At 40.0% G+C, this 24,383-nt stretch overlaps 1 protein-coding gene across 1 annotated transcript in view; it reads right to left on the bottom strand.

Moving 5' to 3' along the window:
• Positions 1–24,383, bottom strand: part of LOC109916142 (LIM zinc-binding domain-containing Nebulette-like) — a 266,201-nt gene that overhangs the window by 125,490 nt on the left and 116,328 nt on the right. Inside the window, exon 3 of the mRNA XM_020515853.2 lies at positions 22,884–22,968. Coding sequence (XP_020371442.1) covers positions 22,884–22,968 — 85 coding nt within the window. The remainder of the gene's footprint in view (positions 1–22,883; positions 22,969–24,383) is intronic.

Raw genomic sequence — 24,383 nt, 5'->3', positions numbered from 1 at the left:
GTGGAGCACTAAGGCTCTTATTCAAATATAACATCTGCTAGGATGAAACCTGTGGAGAAGTGTAAATGCAAGCTAGCTGCTTGTCTTTAAAGAGTCTGTCATGTTGTCACCAGTCTAATTCTTGGTGATAGGTGAACATTCCTTGCAAACTAAACTTTGTGTCATAAAAGCACTGCCCCACGTAAACCCACATAACTAGTCTGATGTGCTGTGCAGCATTCTGAGCCCAAGTTTATTGGCAAGAAGGGGAAAAAATACACAATGCAAGACCAATAGAGCAAGGTACAATATCACTTGGCAGAAACAAGCATTTCCTTTTGGGCAGGCACACAAGTGACAACTGGCTACTACTTCTGAGTGTCATCTAATAATCAAGGAAGGTAATGCATTCTCAAATCTAGCCACTACTAGGTTTTTGCGCACTGGTCTGCCTCATCACATGACTATCCTGGCTTCATCAGCCCCATCCTCAGTAGCAGTGCCACCGTCCTCGGCAACTCTGGAACATTCCCCTTCTTCCTCACCTGAAGAAAAGGTAACTCGTCCATCACACCCTCTTCCAAGTTCTTATACATCACTGAGCTACACTGCGAAGGATGTAGCAACCAATCCCCATTTGAGAGATCCTGTCCAGCAGGTAACAGACTGCTCCTACTCCGTGCTTCTGGCAACAGAAACGGATCATCCTAGAGATGGGCCTGAGTTCAGAAGAACCTGGGAGTTTTTTTTCTTTATTCATTCACAGGAATGAGGGTGACGATGACCAGGCAGCATTTATTGCCCATCCCTAATTGTCCAGGGGGCAGTTCAGAGTCAACCACATTGCTGTGGGTCTGGAGTCACATGTTGGCCAGACCAGGTAAAGATGGCAGTTTCCTTCCCTAAAGGACATTAGTGAATCAGATGGGTTTTTCCGACAATCGACAATGGATTCATCATCATCATTAGATTCTTAATTCCAGATATTTACTGAATTCAAATTCTACCATCTCCCATGGCAGGATTCGAACCCAGTCCCTAGAATATTATCTGGGTCTCTGGATTAATAGTCCTGCGTTAATACCACTAGGCCACTTCCCTGGTCTTGCAAAAATATTTATTGTTCACTCATTTGGAAGCACCTGCAAAGCCCATTTCAAAAGAATGGCCAGTAGTGATTCCTTACTTGCTCCTTCACTTCACCCCACCCCACATCTCAGAATCTGCTGTTATCCCTGTTGCCTTCTCCTTTTTCATCTTCCCAGTCTTATCAATGTCAGGGTTCAGTGCTTACAACACCTGGCACTGAACTCCAGATCTATGAAAGGAGTTGTGGAACAAGTGTACACTTTTCATTTGCGATCTTGACATGGTGAATGTACCCTGTGGGCATTGTCACAATGGTTTTACATTGGTAGAAGACTGCCCCACCACACCCAGTACACAGAGAGCTCCTTCCTCTGTAACTCATGACTAGTCTTCCCCTTTCCAGCTGCTTACCGGTGTGACATCTCTGCTGTTTAAGTAAACATTATTTCTATGAACGTGAATGATATCTTCACTTAAACAATGCTGCACTAAATTTGGTGAAGCGCTTCAGCTCGTGCACATTGTTCTACAGGTGGAACTTCCCAATTTGGTCCCATCTTGTTAACTTAAAGCTGTAGCGACTCGTCATTTCCAGCTGGTTTTGCATTAACATCCATCCCTTACAGAAGCCAACAATCAGCAGTGTTCATAAGTGTGAGCTGCCCTTATCATGAAAGCTACTGATTGACACAACATGGCTGGTAGGGAGTGTTCTTAAGCTTTGGGACGATAGTGGCACTGAATTTCCATTATTGTTTGCCTTCACTATAAACGCGTTATAGGACTGCTCATGAAGTAGGATTTTGAGTATTACTTTCGATTGTCTGCTTTAGGTATTTAATTGACCTTCATAGGCACATGCAAACATATCTGAGGTCCCTCCCTTTTGCACTGCACATTCTCGTATTCCTGGTTAGAAAGAGAACAGAGTTGTGACAACATGGTAGTTGTTAACTTTTGTTTTAATTGTTTTCCCTTGTACTTTCTCCCTTTTATATATATTTTCTACCCCCACACCAAACTTCCCCGCTCCCCCATCCCGACTCTATTTCACATAAGCTGGCCTGGTTCTTTCCTCTCCTTTCCCCTCCGTCCTCCTTCAGTCACCCCTATAAATCTGGGCCCTTTCACTATATTCCTAAGCATTCCTTCGCTTTCCCATGAACTTCTGGCTGCAATACCCAGCCTCACCCTTACGTCTTCTCCAATTCAGTTTCACTGCTTTATCTCAGTGTCTCCCTCTCTCTCTCTTTCTCCCCCTCCCCCAAAGTTACCCCTTTCCAAATCCCACGCTTCATATCCAGCTTCCACCCCTCATTGTCCTCATTGCCATTTTAACTTTGAGTTGCACAGTGGAAAATCGTTCATCCCTCTCCGTTCCCCCGATGTTTCCACTGTCCCTTACAATCCCATCCTGTAACCAACCTTTTTTTAATCTCCAAACTTCACTTTGCTGGAACGAGCCAGTGACATTGATGTGGCAAGCTAGTGGGCCCAGTCAGCCTTCACCCTGCGCACTGCAATGAGTTAAAATGTGGAAAGCTGATCGACATAGAATCTCGTCTGTGAACATGGAGGAACTCAGTCTGAAGAGGGTTACCATTTAAGCAATCAATCAACATGTTTGAGAAGCTCAAATACTCATCTAATCTGGAAGTTGCAGTCTACCCTTTCAAGTGCATATCTAGTATATATGGTCGGGTTTTATAACACACCTTCCCAGAGCATGGGCTTAGGGAGGAAAGTTTTTCAAGGCTCTGAAATAGAATCTCTCCAATGCTGCGACAGACTGTGTCATCAGAGTCTAGAATTTTCAAGCTGTCTGTAGTTGTCGGCATGACCACTGGGTGGTGATTGGATGCACATTACTGAAATGCCTGTATCAGTTTAGGCACCATCTTATTCTCATGTAAAGTTAGGTTCTGGAGTTTTGAATTTATCCCAATTTTCCACTCTAACTTCTGTGGAAGATCAGCAGTGATGCTGAAGAAAATGTTAAAAACAGCAGTTTATGCTGTTCCTTTTGAGTTCCCATCAAAATTAACATACCAAAAAAAGTCTAATGCATGTGTGAAGTCAAAGGAGAAAACATGGAAAAATTTGATTTTAATGTCTTCTATTCTTTTCACTGGCACTGCTGTTCACAGATCAGTGACTTAAGACAGGTGAGAGCAATATCAGCAGCTGAAGAGAGGAGTTTGAGAAAAGACAGCAGGAAGTCTGGAACCTTGCAGAGTGAAAAAGGATAAGCCAAACTGAAGAGTGAATCATTCAGCTCTTCTACAGTTATTACTACGTAACTAAATTATGAAACTCACTAAGATAGCTCACATATCTACTGATGCCTGTTGAACCCTATTGAACACAGGCTTCCAGTAACAAAAATAACCCTCAACCATCATCCTCTGCATACAGCCAGTCAGACAATTCTGGATCCAATTTGCTCAATTTCCTTAGCACTCATGGGTTCTTACTTTCACTATCAATCTCCCATGTCAGTGGGTAATGATCCCCATGGTCCTAAATGCTTTGGACAATTCTGCACAATTTACACAGGTACCTCAAAGTGTTGGAAGACTAGCACTAGTGGTGCCTTCATGAGATCATCAAAATCACATTGCAAACAAGATAGTCAAACAGCAGCATTCTCTCCTAAGCCAGTCGCCGAGTATCAAGGAAATAATCATTCAAAACTGACTCTGTCACAAAGGGGAAATTGGGCCTGATGAATTTGTTAGGAGCTTGATGGACAAAAAGGTGGATATAATATATTTGCAATTCCGGCAGGCATTTGATAAGACATCACATGTTAATATACTTTAATAAGGTAATTGCTTCTGGTGTTGGAGGTAGAGGACTGGCTAATTAGAAGAAGAAAAGAGTTAGGACAAGAGGGGCAATTTCAGAATTACAATTTATGACTAATGGAGTGCCCGGGGATCAGTGCTAGGGCCACAGTTATTTCCAAGTTTTATTAATGATTTGGGTGAAGCAAGTCAATGTGCTATCACCAAATTTGTGAATGACACCAAAACAAGTGGAAAGACAAGCGGGTAAGATAACACAAACAAGCTGCAGAGGAATGTAGATAGGTTTAGTGAATGGGAAAAAAAAACTTGGCAGATGGAATAATGATGTGGGAAAATGTGATGTTATGCATTTTAGCAGGAGTTATTTAAATGGAGAAAGATTGTGGAAAGTTGTAGCACAGATGGATTTGGGAGTCCATTTACATAAATTACAAAATGCTGGTATACATGTCAGCAGGGGTTAGGGAAGGCAATTAGAATGTCAGTCAGCCTTTATCTCGAAGGGAGTGGAGTTTTAAAATGGTGAAATTTTGCTAAAAATGTACAATGTGTTCGTTAGACCACACCTAGAATATTGTGAACGGTTTGGACTTCTCTATAAAATGATCTGGTGGCACTGGAGATGGTTCAGAAAAGGTTCACTTGGCTGATTCCAGATTCTGTCTTATGAGGAAAGGTGAAGTAGTTTGGATCTGGACTCATTTGAGTTAGAAAAATGAAAGGTGACCTTATTGAAACATACACAATTCTTAATGAGTTTGTCATGGTAGTACTAGAGAGTTTGTTTCCCCTGGTGGGCGAGTTAAGGACCAGATGGGCATAATCTCAGAGTAAGGGGTCGGCTGGTTAGGGAAAATAATGAGGAGGAATTTCTTCTCTTGGAGGTAGTGAATCTGTGGAATTCTTTAACGCAGATGTCTATAGAGGCTGGATTGTTAAGTATATTCAAAGCTGAGATACATATTTTTAATTATTAATGGTATTGAGGGCTATGAAGATGAGATAGGAGTCTGGAGTTGAGGATTATCAGATAAGCCACGATCTCATTGAATGGCAGAATAGACCTGATGGGCCAAATGGCCTAATTCTGCTCCTGGATCTTATGGTCTTACCTACACTATCCCCATAATTTATGCTATTGTTAACCATAAAATCATCAACCTCTAAATAAACTCAAAAGATTGATCTTCCACAGCCCACTGTGGTAGAGAATACCAAAGTTCCTGGTTCTAGATTCTGCAACCAGCGGAAGCGTCTGACCTGCATCATTCCTGATGTCCTCCTCAGTATTCTGAGCGTATTTGAAGATGATGTTGCAATGATCTCCCTGTGGCAGATATTGGATATCTCTGAACATGCCTAAACCAATCAGACTTGTCTCCCTTCTTGAACATAGTTATAATCACAGGTCACTGAGATCCGCTGATATGCAATCTCTTTCCCAGATGAGCAATATGAGGTTGATGTGGTAGGTAAGCAGGTAATGTCTGGTTGCTGAGGAAGCAGTGTTTGTCGTCTGATTATTTGCAGCCTGCAAATGAAGGAGAAAGCATCTGCTGGATTTTAAACGTTTGGGCCATTAAAAAAAATTACAAAGTACTTTGCAGTCTTTGATATCTCAATGGGATGAGCAATCCATGATGTACGTGTCAACATCTCCCCAAGTGAAAATCATGTTTCCTGTCTCCAGTGTTCTGATATCTAAAGCTCATCATAATTCTGCTGCAAATAAAAATGTGTGAAACAATGATTGTTTGAATGCTTTGCCTTGGCATTATTTGTCACGAAATGCAAGCAATAGCATTCTAACATTTTAGTTGTGAATATGATGGGAGACTTTGGCTTGCAACTTTGTTTGCACAGTATTGGTCAGCTTTGTGCTAAGCATTATCCAGTCTGACTCAGGAGCCCCTCACTAGTTCAGGTGACTTTGCTGCACTTGCTGCAGAAGAGAACAGTTATGAAGTGGTATCTGAATTTATGCCTCCTACTTATTATTTTTAATGGCAACTACACTTGCCCTCTTATTTAAAACATATTTAGGCACAGCAGAGTACAGTGATAACACTGGCATTGATTTACATCTATATTTCACTTTTCTGATACCTAGCAATATTTTTGAACTGAAGTGTCAAATAGTCTTAAAGGAGATTGAACAGACATTTGACTTTTTTGGAAGAGAAAAATATGGTAGTGTTTCCTGTAGCAGTTTCCAAGATGATTTTTTTGGCCTATTAGTCTATAGCCAGATTCATTTCCCCAGCACTTTTTCTCTCGTGGTAGTTACTGTATTTATTTCCTCACTCCCTTTTGCCCCTTGTTTGCTCGGGAGTTTTCGAATATTATTTGTACCGTGAAGACAGATGTAAAGTATTTATACAACTCTGGTGCCATTTCCTGGTTCCTCATTATTTCCCCAGCCACATTCTCTGAGCAGTTTATGCCTGTTTTGGCTTCTTTCCTCCTTTTTAAAGAAGCTTTTACTGTCCATTTTGATATTACTTGCAAAATTACCCTCAAAGCTTCTTCTTGTCAATTGACTTTCCCAGTATACGTGAATATGAAGGAATGATAAATGTAATGCCTTTTTTAATATGCCTTTGTTATTTCCTAATTTATTCACTGTCCTACCATATTACTACTTTAAAGGGACTATGGACCACACCCTTCATTATTCTTCTTTCCTCCATTATTTCTGATCTCCACCTATATGATTTCTACATCTTCCAGGCTAAAATCATTTCTTGTTTTAACACTTTATCCATCCCTCACGAATAAAGCTACTTCCCTACTTTTATACTCTATTCCTTCATCAATAAATGACAAAATTCTATTTGTCTTCCTTATTTCTTGTTATACATGCACACTAGTATTCTGTGACTCATGCACAAGGACACCTAGATCCCTCTATACTATAGCACTCTGAAGTTGCTCTATTTCAATAATAAGTTGCCTTTCTATTCCACTGACCAGAAAGGATAACCTCACACTTATCCATGTTACACTCCATCTACAAAGTTTTGGCTCATTCACCTAACCTATCCGTACCCATTTGTAAATTTCTTTATTGCAATTTATTTTCCCACCTATTTCAGTGTCATCTGCAAATTTGGCTATAGTACCTTCTATCCCTGTATCCACATCATTAATGTAGATTGTAAATAGTTGGGGCTCAAGGACTGAATCCCATTGAGAAAACTCCAAACATATTCTTGGGGATGTATTTTTAATCAGGGATCAGGAACTAGAAACTGGTTTAGTCCCTGGGTCCCAGCCACACTTCATAGGTCCATGTAATTTTCAATTCTCCAGCAAATTAAAGGCTAGCAAGTGGAGCCAGCAGCCAACCAGGGAAGCTGGTGAACTACTGAAACTGGGGGTCAAATGGAAGACCACATGGCAATCTGCCAACCCACTGATGTGAATAAGGAGTCAGTCAGGGACAGGTGGAGAAAAGTCATTTTCCTTTTTGCTGCTTGGCACAATCCTGGAGGGTCAATTTAACTCGGATGCGGTCAGTGAACCAGCTGAGACCCGGCCGTTATTACAAGTCTAGGAGTTCAATTGAAAGGCCTTCATATGGATCCCTGAGAGAATGGAAAAACATTTAATCATCATTGACCTTAACTGGTGGCCACTGGTGTCAGCAGGCAACCAATCTGACCCCAACACTGCTCTCCAGGATCTTGATGGGGAACCAGCATAAAGACAGGCAGTGCAAATACATGGCAGCCCAAGTCCAATCCAACCCCGATCTTTTTAAAAATTCAGGCCATGGATTTGCCTATTGGGCAGAAACCAAGCTGTGAAGTCGGTAAGGGTGCTACAGTTCCTCTCAGTTTCAGTGAACTAGAGTGGGAAAAATATCAGGTAACTTCTCACTACTAGTCTATGTTCCCTTATAGAAAGCACAAGTGTGGATAATATATAAGCTGTGATGGCCTTGGAGTCAAATGTTGTTGAAACTCACCCTCTTACCTTACCGAACATCCAAAAAACTGAACAACTGGTTGCACACACAGAACTGCATTCAGTACAAACAGGTTTCACAGACTGCAGTTACTGAGAATCATCCATGATATTCACCAGAAAGTAGGGTCTAAAGCCAAGGGTAATTTTACAAAAATGGTGCAGTTCAGAGCAAAGCTTTATAAAGCAGATTGAGCAAATCATCAGCAGCATGAAATGGTTTTCCAAAAGTTTGTGTTTCAAGATTTCTGTCTGCAAAATGATAGCATTGACCTGAAGTGAATGTATGAGCAACTCCTTTTCCATGTTGTTCCAGAAAAATACAATAATTTCTCCTAGATATACAACAGAGCTGCTATTATTCTAATCATCATTCTGGCACTTGATTGCTAAAACACCCCTGCATTCCATAACTGCCATGGAATACATTGAAACCACTGAGCAAACAAAGATGGAGAGAAAATGAAAATCAGCTGCAAGATGAATAAAGAAGTCAGGAGGTAAACTAAAGGTAAATAGGGATCTGCCCAGAGTGACATGAATTAACAAAGAGCACAGAAGCACAGTCAAGAATGTAACCAACAAGCTGAGAGACAGCTGTCACAAGAGATTAGCAGCAAACTGTTTCACAAATAGGAAGCTGCCAACGGTGAAATAGCCAAGAATGAAGAAATAGGGAATAAACCATCTATTAAATCAAAAATAATGACTTTTGTAACCTCAATTCAATTTGCTCCCAAAGATCACATTACAGTGTTATTCAACGTATGAAGTTATAAGAAGAAACTGAGATTTACTATAATATTTTCAGGTTCATTTCAGAAAGACAAGATAATTCGCTGAAATGTAGCACTATTAAATCACAGAGAAATGGAGTAGGAGGCACCATCTGGCAGCCTTCAGCACTCACGCTCTGCATCAAGTCTGGATTTCAGCCATATGTTACTAATATGGCTTATGATGCAACATCACAATCAAGTTTTTCTGAATGAAAAATGAACAATATCCATTTTTTTTAAACTCATGTTATGTGGGTGTTATTGGCAAGGCCAGCATTTACTGCTCATCTATAAATGGCCTTAAAAAGGTAATGATGTGCCACCTTTCACTGCTGCTGTAATCCACGTGAAGGTGCTCTCACCATACTGACAGACAGGAATCTGCCAGTGAAGATGAAGAAACACTGATGCATTTCTAGGTCGAGACGTCACGTGACTTGGAAATGACCATGTTGCCATGTGCTTGCAGTCTTTGCTCTTCTAGGCATTAAAGTCACATGATCTGTTGAAGGAGGCCTGGTAAGTTATTGCAGTACATTCTGCTAACAATAATCAATGCAGTACTGGTACATCAACAATTATACATCAAATAGGTGTCAATTAAGCAAGTTGCTTTGACCTGGATGGTGTCAAGCTTCTCAAATGTTGTTCATGTAGAGAATATTCTATCACTTTTTTGGATGTATGCCTTGGTGATAGTGATCAGAGAAGTCAGGAGTTGAGTCATGCCCAAACTTTGATTTGTTATTCACGACAAGATTAATCAATTGATCCAGTCTAATTTTCTGTCCCCATGTTGCTGATGTGGATCTCGACAACAGTAAGTCTGTTAAATCTCAAGAAAAGGTGGCTAGACTCACATTTATTGGAGATGCTCATTGCTTGGCATGTATGTGGCACAAATGTAACTTTCCATTTATCAATTCAAGTCTGAACATTGTTTAGTGTGGCTGCATGTGAGCATGGACTGCTTACTTTTCCAAGGAGCTGTGAAGGAAACTTATAGTTTTGCAAACTGATCTTACAAAGAAGGATAGTCATTGATGAAGCAGCTAAAAATGATAAATCAATCAAAGAACTGTGAATGGAGATCTGAAACAAAAACTGAGATTGCTCAAAAAACTCAGGTTCTGAGGAAGGGTCACCGGATCCGAAACGTTAACTCTGCTTTTTCCTTCACAGATGCTGCCAGATCTGCTGAGCTTTTCGAGCAACTTTGTTCTTGTTCAAAAAACTCAGGTCTGGCAACATCTGTGGAGAGAAAGCAAAGTTAACATTTCGAGCCTGTGACTCTTGTTCAGATAGTAACCTTAACTGTTTCTCTTTCCACAGATGCTGCCAGAGGTGCTGAATTGCTCCAACATTCTCTGCTTTTGTTTCAAAATTCCAGCATCCACAGTACTTTGCTATTTATTTAAAAAGGCAACAGGTTTTGTGATAGGTCATTAATAATTTCTAAAACAATGCACGTACACAAAAGGATGTATAAGCCATCAGATAGAGGAAAGAACTAGACTGAACAAGAGGTAAAAAGGAAAATCTGAAGCTTGCAAAAAAGGTGCAGGTACAGCTGAAGAGCTTTAAAAAGTGTTCAGTGAATGGAAGGCTGGTAACAAGAATGATGAATTTGGAGAGAGAACTCAAGGGCAGGGAATAGTGAAATATTACAAAGTGGAGAGCAGTGACTGAAGAATTTATGGTGAGAGGAAGATCAAAGTTACAATAGCACAAAGTCTTGAAGGGAATTCAAGGGATAAACAAAAATCTTGAAGTTAGGCAGGTGATGGGAAGATAGGATTTACAATTTATGGCATTTAAACTGAGTTATAGCTCCCAGAAGTCAAGATCCTGTTAATAAGGCATCAAGTGAAAACAATTTGAACCAGGAGAAAATAAAGATGTGAATTTTGGCAGTAAAAATGGGAGAGGCAAGGAACAGGTTGTAATGGTCAAAGTGAAAAAATGTGTTCAATGTAATTGATGTGGGGATATTAGCTAAACTGCTAGGTTTCTTATTGCGTTACAAGGAGACGCACAGCAGGATTCGACAAGATGGCAATCGGAGGATAGAAAAATTAAGGTTCAAGGTAATTAAACAATGACAAAATTCAACAAAGGGGCAGCTTTGGTTTCATTATTAATAAAAAACTGACAATAACATGATGCAATTTTGACTTATCTGGGTTACAGGCTGGGAATTCCTTCTTTTTATTCAGGCAAAGTGTGGGGCTTGGTATCTTTAATGTGAGAGAATCACCCGACCCTCACCTTCACCAGCAAGAATGCCCACTCGATCAAGTACCAACCAGGCACTAAAGTGGTGTCCAACAGATTTCTCAGTCAATCAAGTCCCACAACAGGGATGTTCCACCCAGCCTGAAGCTGGGACAGCACTGACCTGTGGAAGGCCCAGGCTGCTGGCTGAACAGTAAAACAACAGGAGAGCAAGAAGGCAAGGGATTTTTCTTTTGGAGGGGCGATAGGGATAGGGACATTGGAGACAAAAGCAGAGAATGACTGTCCCCCATGCTCTTGATTATCCTCAGATTGGGACTAATGAAGGTGTTCCTCCCCACCACCCTTCCCCAAAACCAACTGACAGGTCACCACAACTTCAGTCAGGAAGGCAATTAAAATCGGGCCACGGGTGGGTTAAAGGAGGTCGATCATAGGCCTTCCCTCCCAGAACTACATCATTGAGGTGGCAGGAAGGACAAATAGCCAAGCAGGTTAGCACTGATGATACCTGCCTCCTTCCTTGGTATCACCCCAGTACCAACCTGCCTAACTGACTTGTGCATCAGACCTCACTGTGGAATATACTTTGAACATTCCATTTATACTAAAGAATACAGGGAACAATTAAGTGCCAACAGCATCATGAAAGTAGTAATATTAGATAAACTAATATGAGGCTGAAGGAAAATAAGTCACCTTGCCCTGATGGCTTGCACCCTAAGATCCCAAAAGTGGTAGCAATAGAGATAGTGGATGTATGGGTTGTGATTTTCCAAAAATCATTGGATTCTGATGAAATACTGGAAGATTGGAAAACTGCCTATGTGACACCCCTTTTCTAAAACAGAGGGAGGCAAAAAGCAGGTCGATTAGCTAAACGTCTATTGTTAGAAAAGTACTGAAATCAATTATTAGGGAAGTATTGGCCGAACATTTTGAATATCATAATCTATTCAAGGAGCATCACCATGGATTCATGAAAAAGAAATCATGTCTGACTAATTTATTAGAACTTTTTGAGGAAGTCTCAACCAGAGTGGATAGAGGGGAACTGGAAAGTGTGTTGAATGCCTTCTGGAAGTCAAAATGCAACAAGGTACCTCACAAAAGGTTAACTCATTACAGCCCATGATGTTGGAGGTAGTATATTGGCATGGATAGAGAATTGGCTCATGGTCAGGAAATAGCGAGTGGGGCTAAGGAGTTCTTCTCCAGGTTGGCAACCTGTAACCAGTGGAGTTCCATAGGGATCAATATTAGCACCACAACTGTTTATTATTATACATTGATGACTTGGAGGAAGGAATGTAAATGTAGCAAAATTTGCAAATTACACTAAAATAGGTACAAAGGCAGGTTGCAAGCAGGATACAAACAAATTACAAAGAGATATCGATAGGTTAAGTAAGTGGGAAAGTGTTGGCACATGGGGTATAATGTGGGAAATGTGAGATTGTTCATTTTGAAAGGGAGAACAAAAGAAGATTATTATTTAAATTGAGATAAACTGCAGAAAGCTGCAACACAAAGGGACTTGAGGGTCTTTGTGCATGAACCAGAACGTTAGCACATTAGTGCAGCCAGTAATCAGAAAGGCTAATGGAATGTTGGCCCTTATTTCAAGGGGGTTGCAGTAGGAGTATGAGTAGGGAAGTCCTACTGCAAATGTACAAGGTGCTGGTGAGACCACATCTGGAGTAATGTAAGCAGTCTTGGTCCTCTTTTTAGAAGAAGGATATCATTTCATTGGAGGCAGTTCAGAGAAGGTTCACTAGGATGATCCCTAGCACGGAGGGACTGTCTTATCAGCAAAGGCTAATCAGGTTGGGACCCTACTTACTGGAGTTTAGAAGAACGAGAGATGATCTGATGGAAACATATGGGATTCTTAAGGAGCTTGACAGGGTAAATGCCGAGAGAATGGTTCCCCTCCCAAAAGAATCTAGGACCAGAGGACATAGTTTCAGAATAAATGGGCACCAATTTAAGATTGAGATAAGGAGGAATTTCTTCTCTCAGAGGGTTAAGTGTCTTTGGAACTCCTTGCCACAGAGTGCTGTGGGGGCAGAGTCCTTGTATGTATTTAAGGCTGAGATAAATTCTTGATCAGTGAGAAAATCAAGCGTTATGGGAAAAGTGCAGGAAAGTGGATGTGAAGAATGCTGGATCAGCCATTTCCTATTGAAATGGTAGCAGGCTCAAGGGGCCAAATGGCCTACTCCTGTTTCTATTCTTACTGTCTACTTGTCCTTACCATTACCTTCCCTGTCACTTCCCAGGAAGATGAAAACTTAGCCATAGTGTCTGTAAAATAATTGCAGATTGAAATAACAGCCATAGAATTGATGCAGGAAGCAGATGTTAAAGCTTAATGTCATAAAGACATACATAGAAGGTGACTCCATACTGCCTTATAGGAACACAGATAGCTTATAAATGATGATTACAGCACTGAGGAAGAAGACTCGGGACTCCACTGGAGTTGAAAAAATGTCTAAGTTGAAGAAATTGCTAGTAACAGTGTAATATATTTTTGGTAACATTTAGGAGGTAAAACCAAACAAGTGGCATGAGCAACAAGATAGACTACAGAAGAGTTGCACATGGGCAGAAGGCTTGTTCAACTGTGTCAAAGTCAGAAGGCGGCTCAAGGGACAACGCATCCATCATGCTGGCGTTTCTGAACCAGTGGGACATATCTCACTATTGGGATATTAAGGTCATCAAATTGGGATTCCAAGAATTGACAAGCTTGCTAACAGAATGCAACCATGGACTTCTCACTAATGACTAAATTATTCTCTCATTTTCTTTTTGCAATTTAGCAATGAAGCTTATTATCAACAAAATAATTATATTTTTAATACTTTTAAAAATTTCCACGAATGGTTAATACAATACCAAAATGCATTTAAACATCAAAAAAAAATCACTCCTTGGCAAAGTGGGGTTTTTTCTCATTGTGGTGAGAACAGAGCTTATTGACAAAATGGCAAGAAGATGCAAAAAAATTGAGAAAGACTTGCATTTGGCTATTTGTCTCATTTGCTCTGTTATCATCAAAATTGATCTCTCTCAAAGTTCCAGTTTGCTATGATCAATCATGTATGTGGTCTGCTAACAAACAGATTGTTATGTTTATACCTGCCACAGGACCTTACTGAATTGCAATGGTTAACAAATTTCATCGAATTGTCAGTACCTCACATTTCTCTTTTAAAAATTCACTGGCAGACATTAGAAAGCAAAAATGAGCATTGTTCAGTTTGCTAAATTATGGGTTCATTAATACTGGGTTTGATGGATACTTGACATGTGGAGATCACTTTCATATTCAGTATAGCTACAATGAATAGGATTTGCTCACCCAAGTCATGGAGAGCCTTGTTAATTAGATTAGACATTTTCAAATTAAAGTATTAAGGGACAAGAACCCCTTCCTGTAGGCCAGAAAATAAGGCATAATGGTGAGTGGGATATAATATATGTAAGAAATCTTTAGACACTTGAGGTTATATGGCGTTCTCAAATGTAAACCTAGCAAAAAGCGCACTGAAATCAATTCTGGGTGTAACAGGAACATAAATAAGCATTTCAACATTAAAGTGGTTTGGGTAAGCAGCAGGACAATGTTGCAGAAGTGAAAATGAGGTGTTGGTGATCTAGGTAGAACGCGAAATTAAAGCTCAGCTCAGGGTCTAACAAGATATACTGAGTGAGAGAGACTGGCTCAGGACTGAAATAGTTGCCATGGAGAGAACTGCAGCTGGTGACAAAGGAACACAGAATTTGCAGAATTGAGTTGGAAGAAGTTGTGACTAATGTATGAATTGATGCTATGCTTGATGCCATGCAGCCAGCCAATAGCATCAAAGGAGTCAAGATGGAGTGATGGACAGGTAGAGTTAAGTACTTGTGGAATCTAATGCTGAACTTGTATATGCCCACATAAATAAGGAAGATTTACTTTACGAAGTACAAAAATGATAATATGTGACCAAGAGAACTGCCAAGCACTGCATGTTAATTAAGTACCATGAATCGGAATAGTCTCTGATTATTTTCATCATAGTAATGTAACAGAAGGAAAATAATTATATGCGGTGTTGCAATTTAGGCTGTTTTTCTGTGAATAAGGTGCACCTTGAAAATGTTATTTTGTTCCCTTACACTGAGTGAGTTCCACTCAGTTCAATATTCCATTAGCTAGCTAGTATCAAAGGCTCAGATTTCATGCTCCTTTCTGAAGAAAACATATTTTGCGTCCAAAAAAATGTACAAAAGGAGCAGCCATTTCTCAAAGCTTGTGTACCTTTATTCCTGCTTCTGGAACATCTTTTCAGCAAATTGTGGTATTACTGGCAGCCTTATAAGTTCAAAACATTTGTTTCCAAAATTAAAAGCTGCAGGAAATATGCATTTCTTTCAAAGAAAACAACTTTTAAAATCTCTGAAACCTTGCAGTGTTATCTCATGTTGCAATTTACAAAGCTTTCAAACAAACAGCGAATTTCTATAAAGGATAATCTATAAATTCACAGTTGTCCAAACCGCCCCAAGTTCATCTTTAGAGAATTTAGTATATTGATACATTTTTCCAACCATTGGCTTTTCCAGATTTGGACCGAATTGAATAAACTTGAGTCATTTAAATAACAAAATACTGAACAACATTCATTATTTTCTTTGTTTATTTCCACAATTTTCCCCTATCAATTTCCTTTTCCCCAATCCTCCTAAATACAGCCAGTAATGCCTTGCAGAGTACAGTTCTATAAAACAAGGCACCCTTTATCACTTCAAAGGAGAACCTATTGCCAAGGCAGCAGCTGTCGGCAGACCATTTAACTGGAAAGAGCCAGCTCCAGCAGAGGTCACTGGACAAATATCAGAAATGGGAACCAGAGGCAGTTACTCCCCACTGACCCAGGGAAGTCAAGCCTTTTTGAGGTGTACAACGACAGTCACGGCTGAGATCACCTAACTCAGTAAAGATTGTAAATAATATGCGGGAACTATGTGATATGGGTAGTTCAGTAATTCATGACATTAGTCAGCCATCAACAGAGCTATTTCCACTAAATTGCATGTTAATATGGCTGATGTTCATCTCACAAGGTAGGAAGCAGGAGTTGTTCTGTCTCCTGGAATGGAGGGAAGGTCTTATGAGGAAAGGTTGAGGGGGCTAGGGCTTTTCTCTTCAGAACGACGAAGGATGAGAGGTGACTTGATAGAGGTGTACAAAATGATCAGAGGTATAGATAGAGTGGACAGCCAGAGAGTTTTTCCTAGGGTGGAGGTAGCTATTACGAGGGGGCATAGTTTTAAAGTGAGTGGAGGTAGATACAGGGGAGACGTCAGAGGTAGGTTCTTTACTCAGAGAGTGGTAGGGGCGTGGAATGCATTGCCAGAGAGGGTAATGGAGTTCGCCTCATTAGGGGCATTTAAACAGCTATTATATAGGCATATGGGTGATAGTATAAGGTAGGGGTGGAGGTTAGATAGACCTTAGGATTAGGGTAAAAGTTTGGCACAACATCGTGGGCCGAAGGGCCTGTACTGTGCTGTACTGTTCTATGTTCTTTGTTCCTCAATTGTTTATTGACTGTTGATTCCAGTATAAATTCCAGACTGCTCCCCTGTTCTGTAGATCAGACCCCCCCTTTCCAACTCCCACCCTAACTCCTGGGAACCTGGAACATGACTTTATCCACACTAAATGAGATTATTCTCAAAACTGTCATTGCAGATCTCACAGAAAAACCGTGTAATGCTGGAAAACATGGGATTTTCATTTTTAAAATAATACTCGTGAAGTACTGGGATGATTCCAAGACAAACATTTTTGGAAAAAATAATCAAATAAATTGGAATGTTACAATAAGGATTCAGACATCAGTTGTTTTTTTAAGGCAGCAAGTTTGTGATCTTTACTGAACCCATCTATTAGGCAGATGAAGATCAACAGCCTATTTTTAAAGGCTGATCAACAAAGGTTTTTCAACACATCACCTTGGGAGGCCTCCCACCCTAAAAAAATAACTAGCCATTTTTTAGCCTCCGATAGGGAACATCTTTACTTGTAACTTACACGCCCAAGTTCTCACTGACCATTATTTTTGTTCTGCACAACAGCATGTCCAGGGCAGACATTTGTATTCATTTGTGCTGACAGATACTGAAGGGACTGGATAAAGTCCTTTAGGTGAAAATTATTCTATTTGTTAAGTATTTGTTTGATTATGAACTTGCTGAACACAGAATAAGGTTTAGAGGAAGAAGAAATGGCTTACATCATGCCAGAATAGTGATGAAATGATCTTAATTTCCATGTTTATCAGCAACTGCAAGAAGTGAAAATAATGGAGCTGGATGGCAGCCACTCCCTTTATTTCCCTTAATTCAACTTTGCAGAAGCTTAAAGCTATTATTGGCACATAGAATGTTTTACTACAATTTACTGCAGAGGCATAGATTAGAGCATTTTTAAAAAGGAACTGGACGAAGGATTAAAAGAGGAAGAATCTAAAATAGACAAAGTGGATTATAGTTAAAAAGCTCCAGTTGGCAAGCTGGCATGACCTCTGTGCATTATTTATGCATTTGTTCCACTGCATCAAGGCAGAGGAAAAACAATACTACAGTTACTTTGTGAATTTAAATCCATCTGTAACTGCAGCACATGGGGCATTGGCTTTGTAGCATCACGTCATTATACCAAGTAGAAAATAAGGTTCAAGAAAACTATTGTGTGTGGGTAACAACAATTATATCATGCAAACAAATTCACAAGGCATAATATTTCTCCAAACAGTTAAAAACAAAAATCAGACACGTACTGTAAAGCGAAACCAAGATATTCAGCATCGTGGGAGCAACATAACCTGACTTTCTCATGAAGCAACAAAATTTGTACACCAAGTGCATCAGAAGAAATCTATAGCTATAAACAAAATAAAGATCAACTAAATCCTTCAAGAACACAAGAATCCATGAACTTTGACCAATCACAAGTAACTTGCAATTTAGAGGTTTTCACATAGTTTTAAAACAAAAGGCTTGCCATTTCGATAAACTGGCAGGCAGTTTGAAGGTGGGGAAAGGGGGTTTTGTGATGGAGAGACAATTAAAGAACAGGATCAAGGAATCCAAACAGTTAGCAGGACAGAATGGCTTCCTGCAATATGTTTGCAACATGGAACAGTGCTGAGACAACAGGGAGGATGCTAATGGTTATCAACGAGGTCTCCTTGACTTGGAGGTCTCAGGCAGTCCAAATCGACATTGAGAATGCCCAGAGGAGCTCCTACTTAACTGTGCAGCACTATGACCCAGTTTTAGTCCATCCGCCCTGCTGGTGGGATATAGCCAGGGATGGTGTTCAAGGAACCTGGGGCATTGGGCAGCAGGATTGATTCTATAAATGTAAATCGTAAAGCTGTTGCTTGATTTGTCTGTAGAACAATTCTCCCAACTTTAGCACCAGTAAACAGATGTCCGAAAGGAGGACTCTACAAGGTCAAATGCTCAGAGCTGCTTTTGTTGCATCCTAATCACATGCGAGTTGAAGTCAAGTTGTTCATTCAGTTTTATTCTCATCTTCTTCTGTACCAATGTGACAACTGCATTGACTGAGTAAGTCAACCACATTATATGGTTAGGTTCAGTTTTTCTAATTATTTTTACTGATACCGTGATTTTATTCTAGATTTATTTGGTTTGTTAAAACTGAATTAAAATGCACAAACTGATCAGAACATGAACACATTCTAGGATTTGGCAGAGAGGTAAAGGCAGAACAGGAAGCTGGTAACAAAGGCCCTCCCACTGAGTCTCATTTCTGTTTCCACCTCTCACAAACTGGCATGCATCCTCTCAACACTGACTGCCTTGCCAGCAATTCCCTCATCTAATGTTATAACAAAAATATCATACACATCATGTTTCTTCTCCGGAACTTGAGGTCTTGAAAGTTTCCCTTTTTCCCTCATGGCAAAACATTTCACTGATTTCTGAAAATGCAGGTTGATCAAACAACAACTTGGCTTTATGGGGCACTTTAATGTGATAAAATATCTCAAAAGTGCTTCACCAAAGTATTAGCAAACATTTGTCACAAAGCCACCTAAGGTGATATAAGGATAAAAGAGAAACAGCTTGTTAGATCTGTCATAAAGGAGGGGAGGGGTAGAGTGTGTGAGGGAGGGTTTAGAGCCAAGACAGTCAAAAATGTAGCCACCAATGGTGAGGCAATTCACATTCAAATGCGCATGAGGCTGCAATGAGAACGCAGATACCTGAGGATGTCAGAAAGGTGGATACACAGTCAGGGGTGTCACAGAATCATAAAATCCCTACACTGCAGAAGCAGGTCATTTGGCCCAAATCATCCACACCGACCCTCCGAACAGCAGCCACCCAGAACCACCCCATGCGTGAAACCCTGCATTTCCCATAGCCAATCCACCTAGCCTGCACATCCCTGGATACTATGAGCAACTTAGCATGGCCAATTCACTTAACTTGCACATCTTTGGACTGTGGCCGCAAAGCGGAACACCTGGAGGAAACCCATACAGACACAGGGAGAATGTGCAAACTCCACACAGACAGTTACGCGAGCATGGAACCGAAGCCAGGTTCCTGGCACTGTGAGGCAACATTGCTAACCACCGAGCCACCATGTCTTCTTGAAGTTTTAGAAAACAAGGAGAGAAAATTTTACAAAGAGGTATTGCCAGACCAGGAACCGACGTAGGTCAGCAAGCACATGGGTGATGGATGTGTGATTTGTTGTAGGCAACAATGTTATGGATACCCTGAAAGGAATAGAGTATATAAACATAGCAAAAAACAATGGAGTCAAAATGGGAGAAATAGCAAAAATGCAGTATGATGGCTCTTTACTTGAATGTACATTGTATTCAGAACACGATAAGTGAATTAACATCACAAATACTGTTACAAAAAGCTTTTTATTAACTGGCATCGATGGGACCAGGAATGTGCTGGTTGATCAAAGATCCCGGAATAATCAAGAGGTAAATATAACTGCAGTAAAACCTGACCAAACGAAGCTTTGGGACATCAACATCGCTCAAAAGATTTATGCAAAAACATCAACACACCTCCTAAAATCAATGTAAAATACAGTAAGTAATAGAAACATAATGCAGGGAGTAGAAACATCACTACTAAAAACTATATTTACAGCATAAATACTCAGACATCTTAGTAGATCGCTGTATTTGAGGTATATATCTTTTGTTGGTTTATCAAGGGTGCTGGTTGATAAGGTGTCAGTTAAAACAAGGGGAAAATTTAGCATTCTGTACGAAAGGGAGGAAATAGGGTCAGAAACTACTGTGTTAAGCTTGAATAAGAGTAATTACAAAGAAATGAGGGCAAAGCTATCAGGTGTAGACTACAGAAGGAGTTTAGCAGAAAAGACAGTTGAGGAACAATGGTAGACTTTTAAGAAAATAGTTCATGGCTCACAGAAAAAATAGATCCCGGTGAGAAAGGACGATTTTAGGAAGGGGATAAACCAACCATGGTTAAACAGACAAGTTGAGGATTGAAAGAACAAAAACATACAATGCAGCAAAGACTAGTGGTAAACCAGAGGATTGGAAAAGTTTTAAAAACCAACAAAAGCCGCACAAAAAATAATAAAGAAGGAGAAGATAAACTTTAGGGATAAATTTGCAAGTAAAATCAAGATGGACAGCAAGAGCTTTTCTAAATATAAGGAGAAAGAAAGAAGCCAAAGGAAACATAGGCCCCGTTGAGAACAAGGCTGGGAAATAATAATGGGAACCAGGAAATGGCATAGTAGTTAAATAAATACTTTGCATTAGCCTTCACAGGAGAAGATACAAAATTATTAAATAATCAAGAGGCAAAAGGAGGAGAGGAAATAAATAGAATAGCTAGTATTATAGAAAAAGGGCTAAGGAAACTAATAGGGCTAAAGACTGATAGGTTCTCTGCACCTATGGATGCAACCTAAGATATTAAAAAAGACAGTGGATGCACTGGTCGCAATTTTCCAAGTGTCCTTAGAAGTTTATTGCAAAGTCGCAGGGAATTGGAAAACTACCAAAAAGTGATGCCTTTATTCAAAAAGGGACAGAATAATAGGCCAGTTAGCTTAACATCTGTAATTGAATGTCATTGCAGAGCATTTGGCAGTACATCATATGATTAAGTAAAGTCAGCATGCCATCGTGAAGGAAAATCATGCCTGATAATTTGATTAGAATTCTTTGAGAAGCCGAATATTATTTAAATGGAGAAAGACTGCAGAAAGCCACACAACACTGGCATTCACAGATCACAAAAAGCTAGCATTTAAGTTCAGCAGATAAAAGGGAAAGCAAGTGGAATGTTGTCTTTTGTTGCAAAGGGAATGGAATCTAAATGTAGGAAGGCTTTGTTAAAACTATACAAGGCAATACTCAGACCACAATTGGAATACATTGAACAGTTTAGGCCCCTTGTCCAAGGAAAGATGTGCTGGCATTGGAGGCAGTCTAGAGAAGATTCACTGGCTGATACCAGGCATGGAGGGACTGTTTTACAAGGAGAGACTGAGTGTATGGAATATACTGCCAAAGGAAGTGGTAGAGGCTGGTGCAATTACAACATTTAAAAGGCAGTTAGGTGGGTATATAAATAAGAAAGGTTTAGTGGGATATGGACCAAATGCTGGCAAATGGGACTTGATTAATTTAGGACATCTGGTTGACATGGATGAGTTGGACTGAAGGATCAGTTTCTGTGATATACTACTCTGTGACTCTATAACTGGGCCTGTACACTTTGAAGTTTATAAGAATGACAGCCAACCTTATTGAAATATACAAGATTCACAGAAGATGTAGCAGGGAAGATACAGGCATGCGGTAGAGTTTCGGACAAGTGGGAATAATCTCAGAGTAAGGGATTGTCCTTTTAAAATAGATGTAGGAGGAATTTCTTCTCTCAGAGGGCTGTAGAGACTGCAGACATTATATATTTGCAAGGCTGATATGGACAGACTTTTAATCCATAAGGGAATGAAGAGTTATGGGGAAAATGCAGGAAAGTGGAGTTCAGGATTATCAGATCAGCTATGGTCCAACATGACCAATCTAGCATGACCTTAAACTTCTCATTAGACGCAGTTAAATCATTTTTGCTTTTATTCCTTGTCTAATCAAACATATAATCTTTGCAAATAACATATTTATTCTTCATTGTTGTTATTGGTTATTGATTGACAGAAATGGCAATCAGGAACAAAGATACAAACAAAAGAAATTGACCTAACCTAACATAAATAGAATAAACAGTCCAGTGAAATTAAACAGGGAAAGAAAAATACGATGGCGTTCTCATTTAGCAAACCATCCTTTCAATTGTGAAAAAACAGGGTTTGAATTCAACCCACTCTTGTGCGATGGAAATTTCTGTGTTGACTGCTACAGTCTTACCAACTGGGTTTGGCCCAGTTTAAGCATAAGTCTCCATTACACCCTAGGCCTTAAAACAAGTCGAAAACCACACTCCAAGTTTACATGAATGACAGTTGTAGAAAATATAAGAATTAACATTTAGACAATAATTGGTACACTCTGACGTTGGTTTAAGCTTTAGCACTTTGGGTTGATTCATTATGCAGGCAGCTTTGCTCCAAGTTCATACCACATTAAACTTAAGACTATTTTCTGCTGAGTCAGTGATAAAAAAAGGTCACATCTTCTGTTTATAATAGAAAAATAAATTAATCTACATATGGCGTAGAGCTGGATGAACACAGCAGGCCAAGCAGCATCATAGGAGCAGGAAGGCTGACGTTTCGGGCCTAGACCAGCATCTGCAGTTCCTACTATCTCTGATACAATCTTAATCTACATATATTGCTCACCTCTTAGTATAAAATGGGAGAAACATAATTATATATACACATTTACAATGTTGAACCATTGGGATTATCCCTGTAAGGAGAGATCAGAGTTTAACTTGGCACAGTTACCTGACTCTGCAATTCACTTTGTTGCTTCAGGCGAAGGTTTTCTGGTGTATCAGCAACGATGGTGAATTGCTGCTTTGGGTAATGGCTGAAACACAAGACAATAGCAATCAGAATCAATATATATCAATAAATATGTTAAATACAAAAATAAAACATGTACTTCCCTATTTATGTGGCTTTGTTACGTCCTATATTAATTAAATCAATTTAATATCACACCAATTCAAGATGAAACTGCAGAACAGGACTACCAAATTACTTGTTTGGTTCCTAGGGTGAGTGGATTATTGTATAATGAGGTGTTGAGTAAACTGCACCTATAACTTCTGGGGTTTAGAATAATGATGGGCCAAAGGTCTCTTATGTACTGTTTGATCCTTTATCACTTTAATTCATTCATTCATGGGATATAGCCACCATTGGCTAGGCCAGCATTCATCGCGTATCCCGAATTACCCAGAGAGAAGTTCAGAGTCAAGCACATTGCTGAGGGTCTGGAGCCACACGCAGGTCAGAAGGATGGCAGTTTCCTTCCCTAAGGACCATTAATGAACCAGGTGGGTTTTTCCTGACAATCACAATCACAGTTATTGTTAGAATCTTCATTCCAGATTTTTATTATATCAAATTCCAATATCTGCCATGGATATTGAACCCAGGTCGCCACAACATTACCTAGGTCTCTGGATTAATAATCCAGTGATAATACCACTAGGTCATCACCTTCCCTTAGGGACGCTGCATGAAATGCCTCCTGTTATGGGGGCAGCATGCGTCTGCATGCCCATGTTCTAGATTCCACAACCAGAGGAAACAACTTCTCAGTGTTTACCCTATGAAGCCCATTCAGAGACTTGTACTTTCAAAGTATCACCTCTCATTCTTCTAAACGTCAGAGAGTACAAGCACAATTTACTCAGCCTTTCAGCACAGAATAATCCACTCACTCCAGGAGCCAAATTAGTGAACATTCGCCAATGCAAATATACTGTTTCTTGTGGAGACCAAAACTGCACTCAGTATTCCAGATGAGGTCTCACCAAAGCCATGTACGATCACAGAATTCTAATCTTTTTCCACTTCGATGGTCATTCCATTTTATTTTTCCATCTCATCTCCCTTTCCCTTGTTCTGTTTACAGGCAGGCTCCATAGCCAAACAATCACTAATCAGTGTTCTCTCTTACCGAGTACCTTGACGGTATTTTCCAGCACTGTAAATTATCATCTAGGTTGATGGAGAATGCAGTGACAACTGCACTGGTTTTGGTCAATCTACCCTCCCAGCTCGGCACAAAGTAGCCTGTACTGCAATAAAAATCAGCAGCAGAGCTCTCCCCAAAGTCTTGTTATTTGTCCATCAGCCAATATCACTGAAAGAGATAACAAGGTGTAGAGCTGGATGAACACAGCAGGCCAAGCAGCATCAGAGGAGCAGGAAGGCCGACATTTCGGGCCTAGACCCTCCTTCAGAAGGACCCTTTCTGAAGAAGGGTCTAGG

The sequence above is a fragment of the Rhincodon typus genome, chromosome 2, assembly GCF_021869965.1.
Source record: "Rhincodon typus isolate 14 chromosome 2, sRhiTyp1.1, whole genome shotgun sequence".
Taxonomy (NCBI): Eukaryota; Metazoa; Chordata; class Chondrichthyes; order Orectolobiformes; family Rhincodontidae; genus Rhincodon; species Rhincodon typus.
Note: the sequence above shows the minus strand (reverse complement) of the source record. Positions and strands in the feature narration are given on the sequence as shown.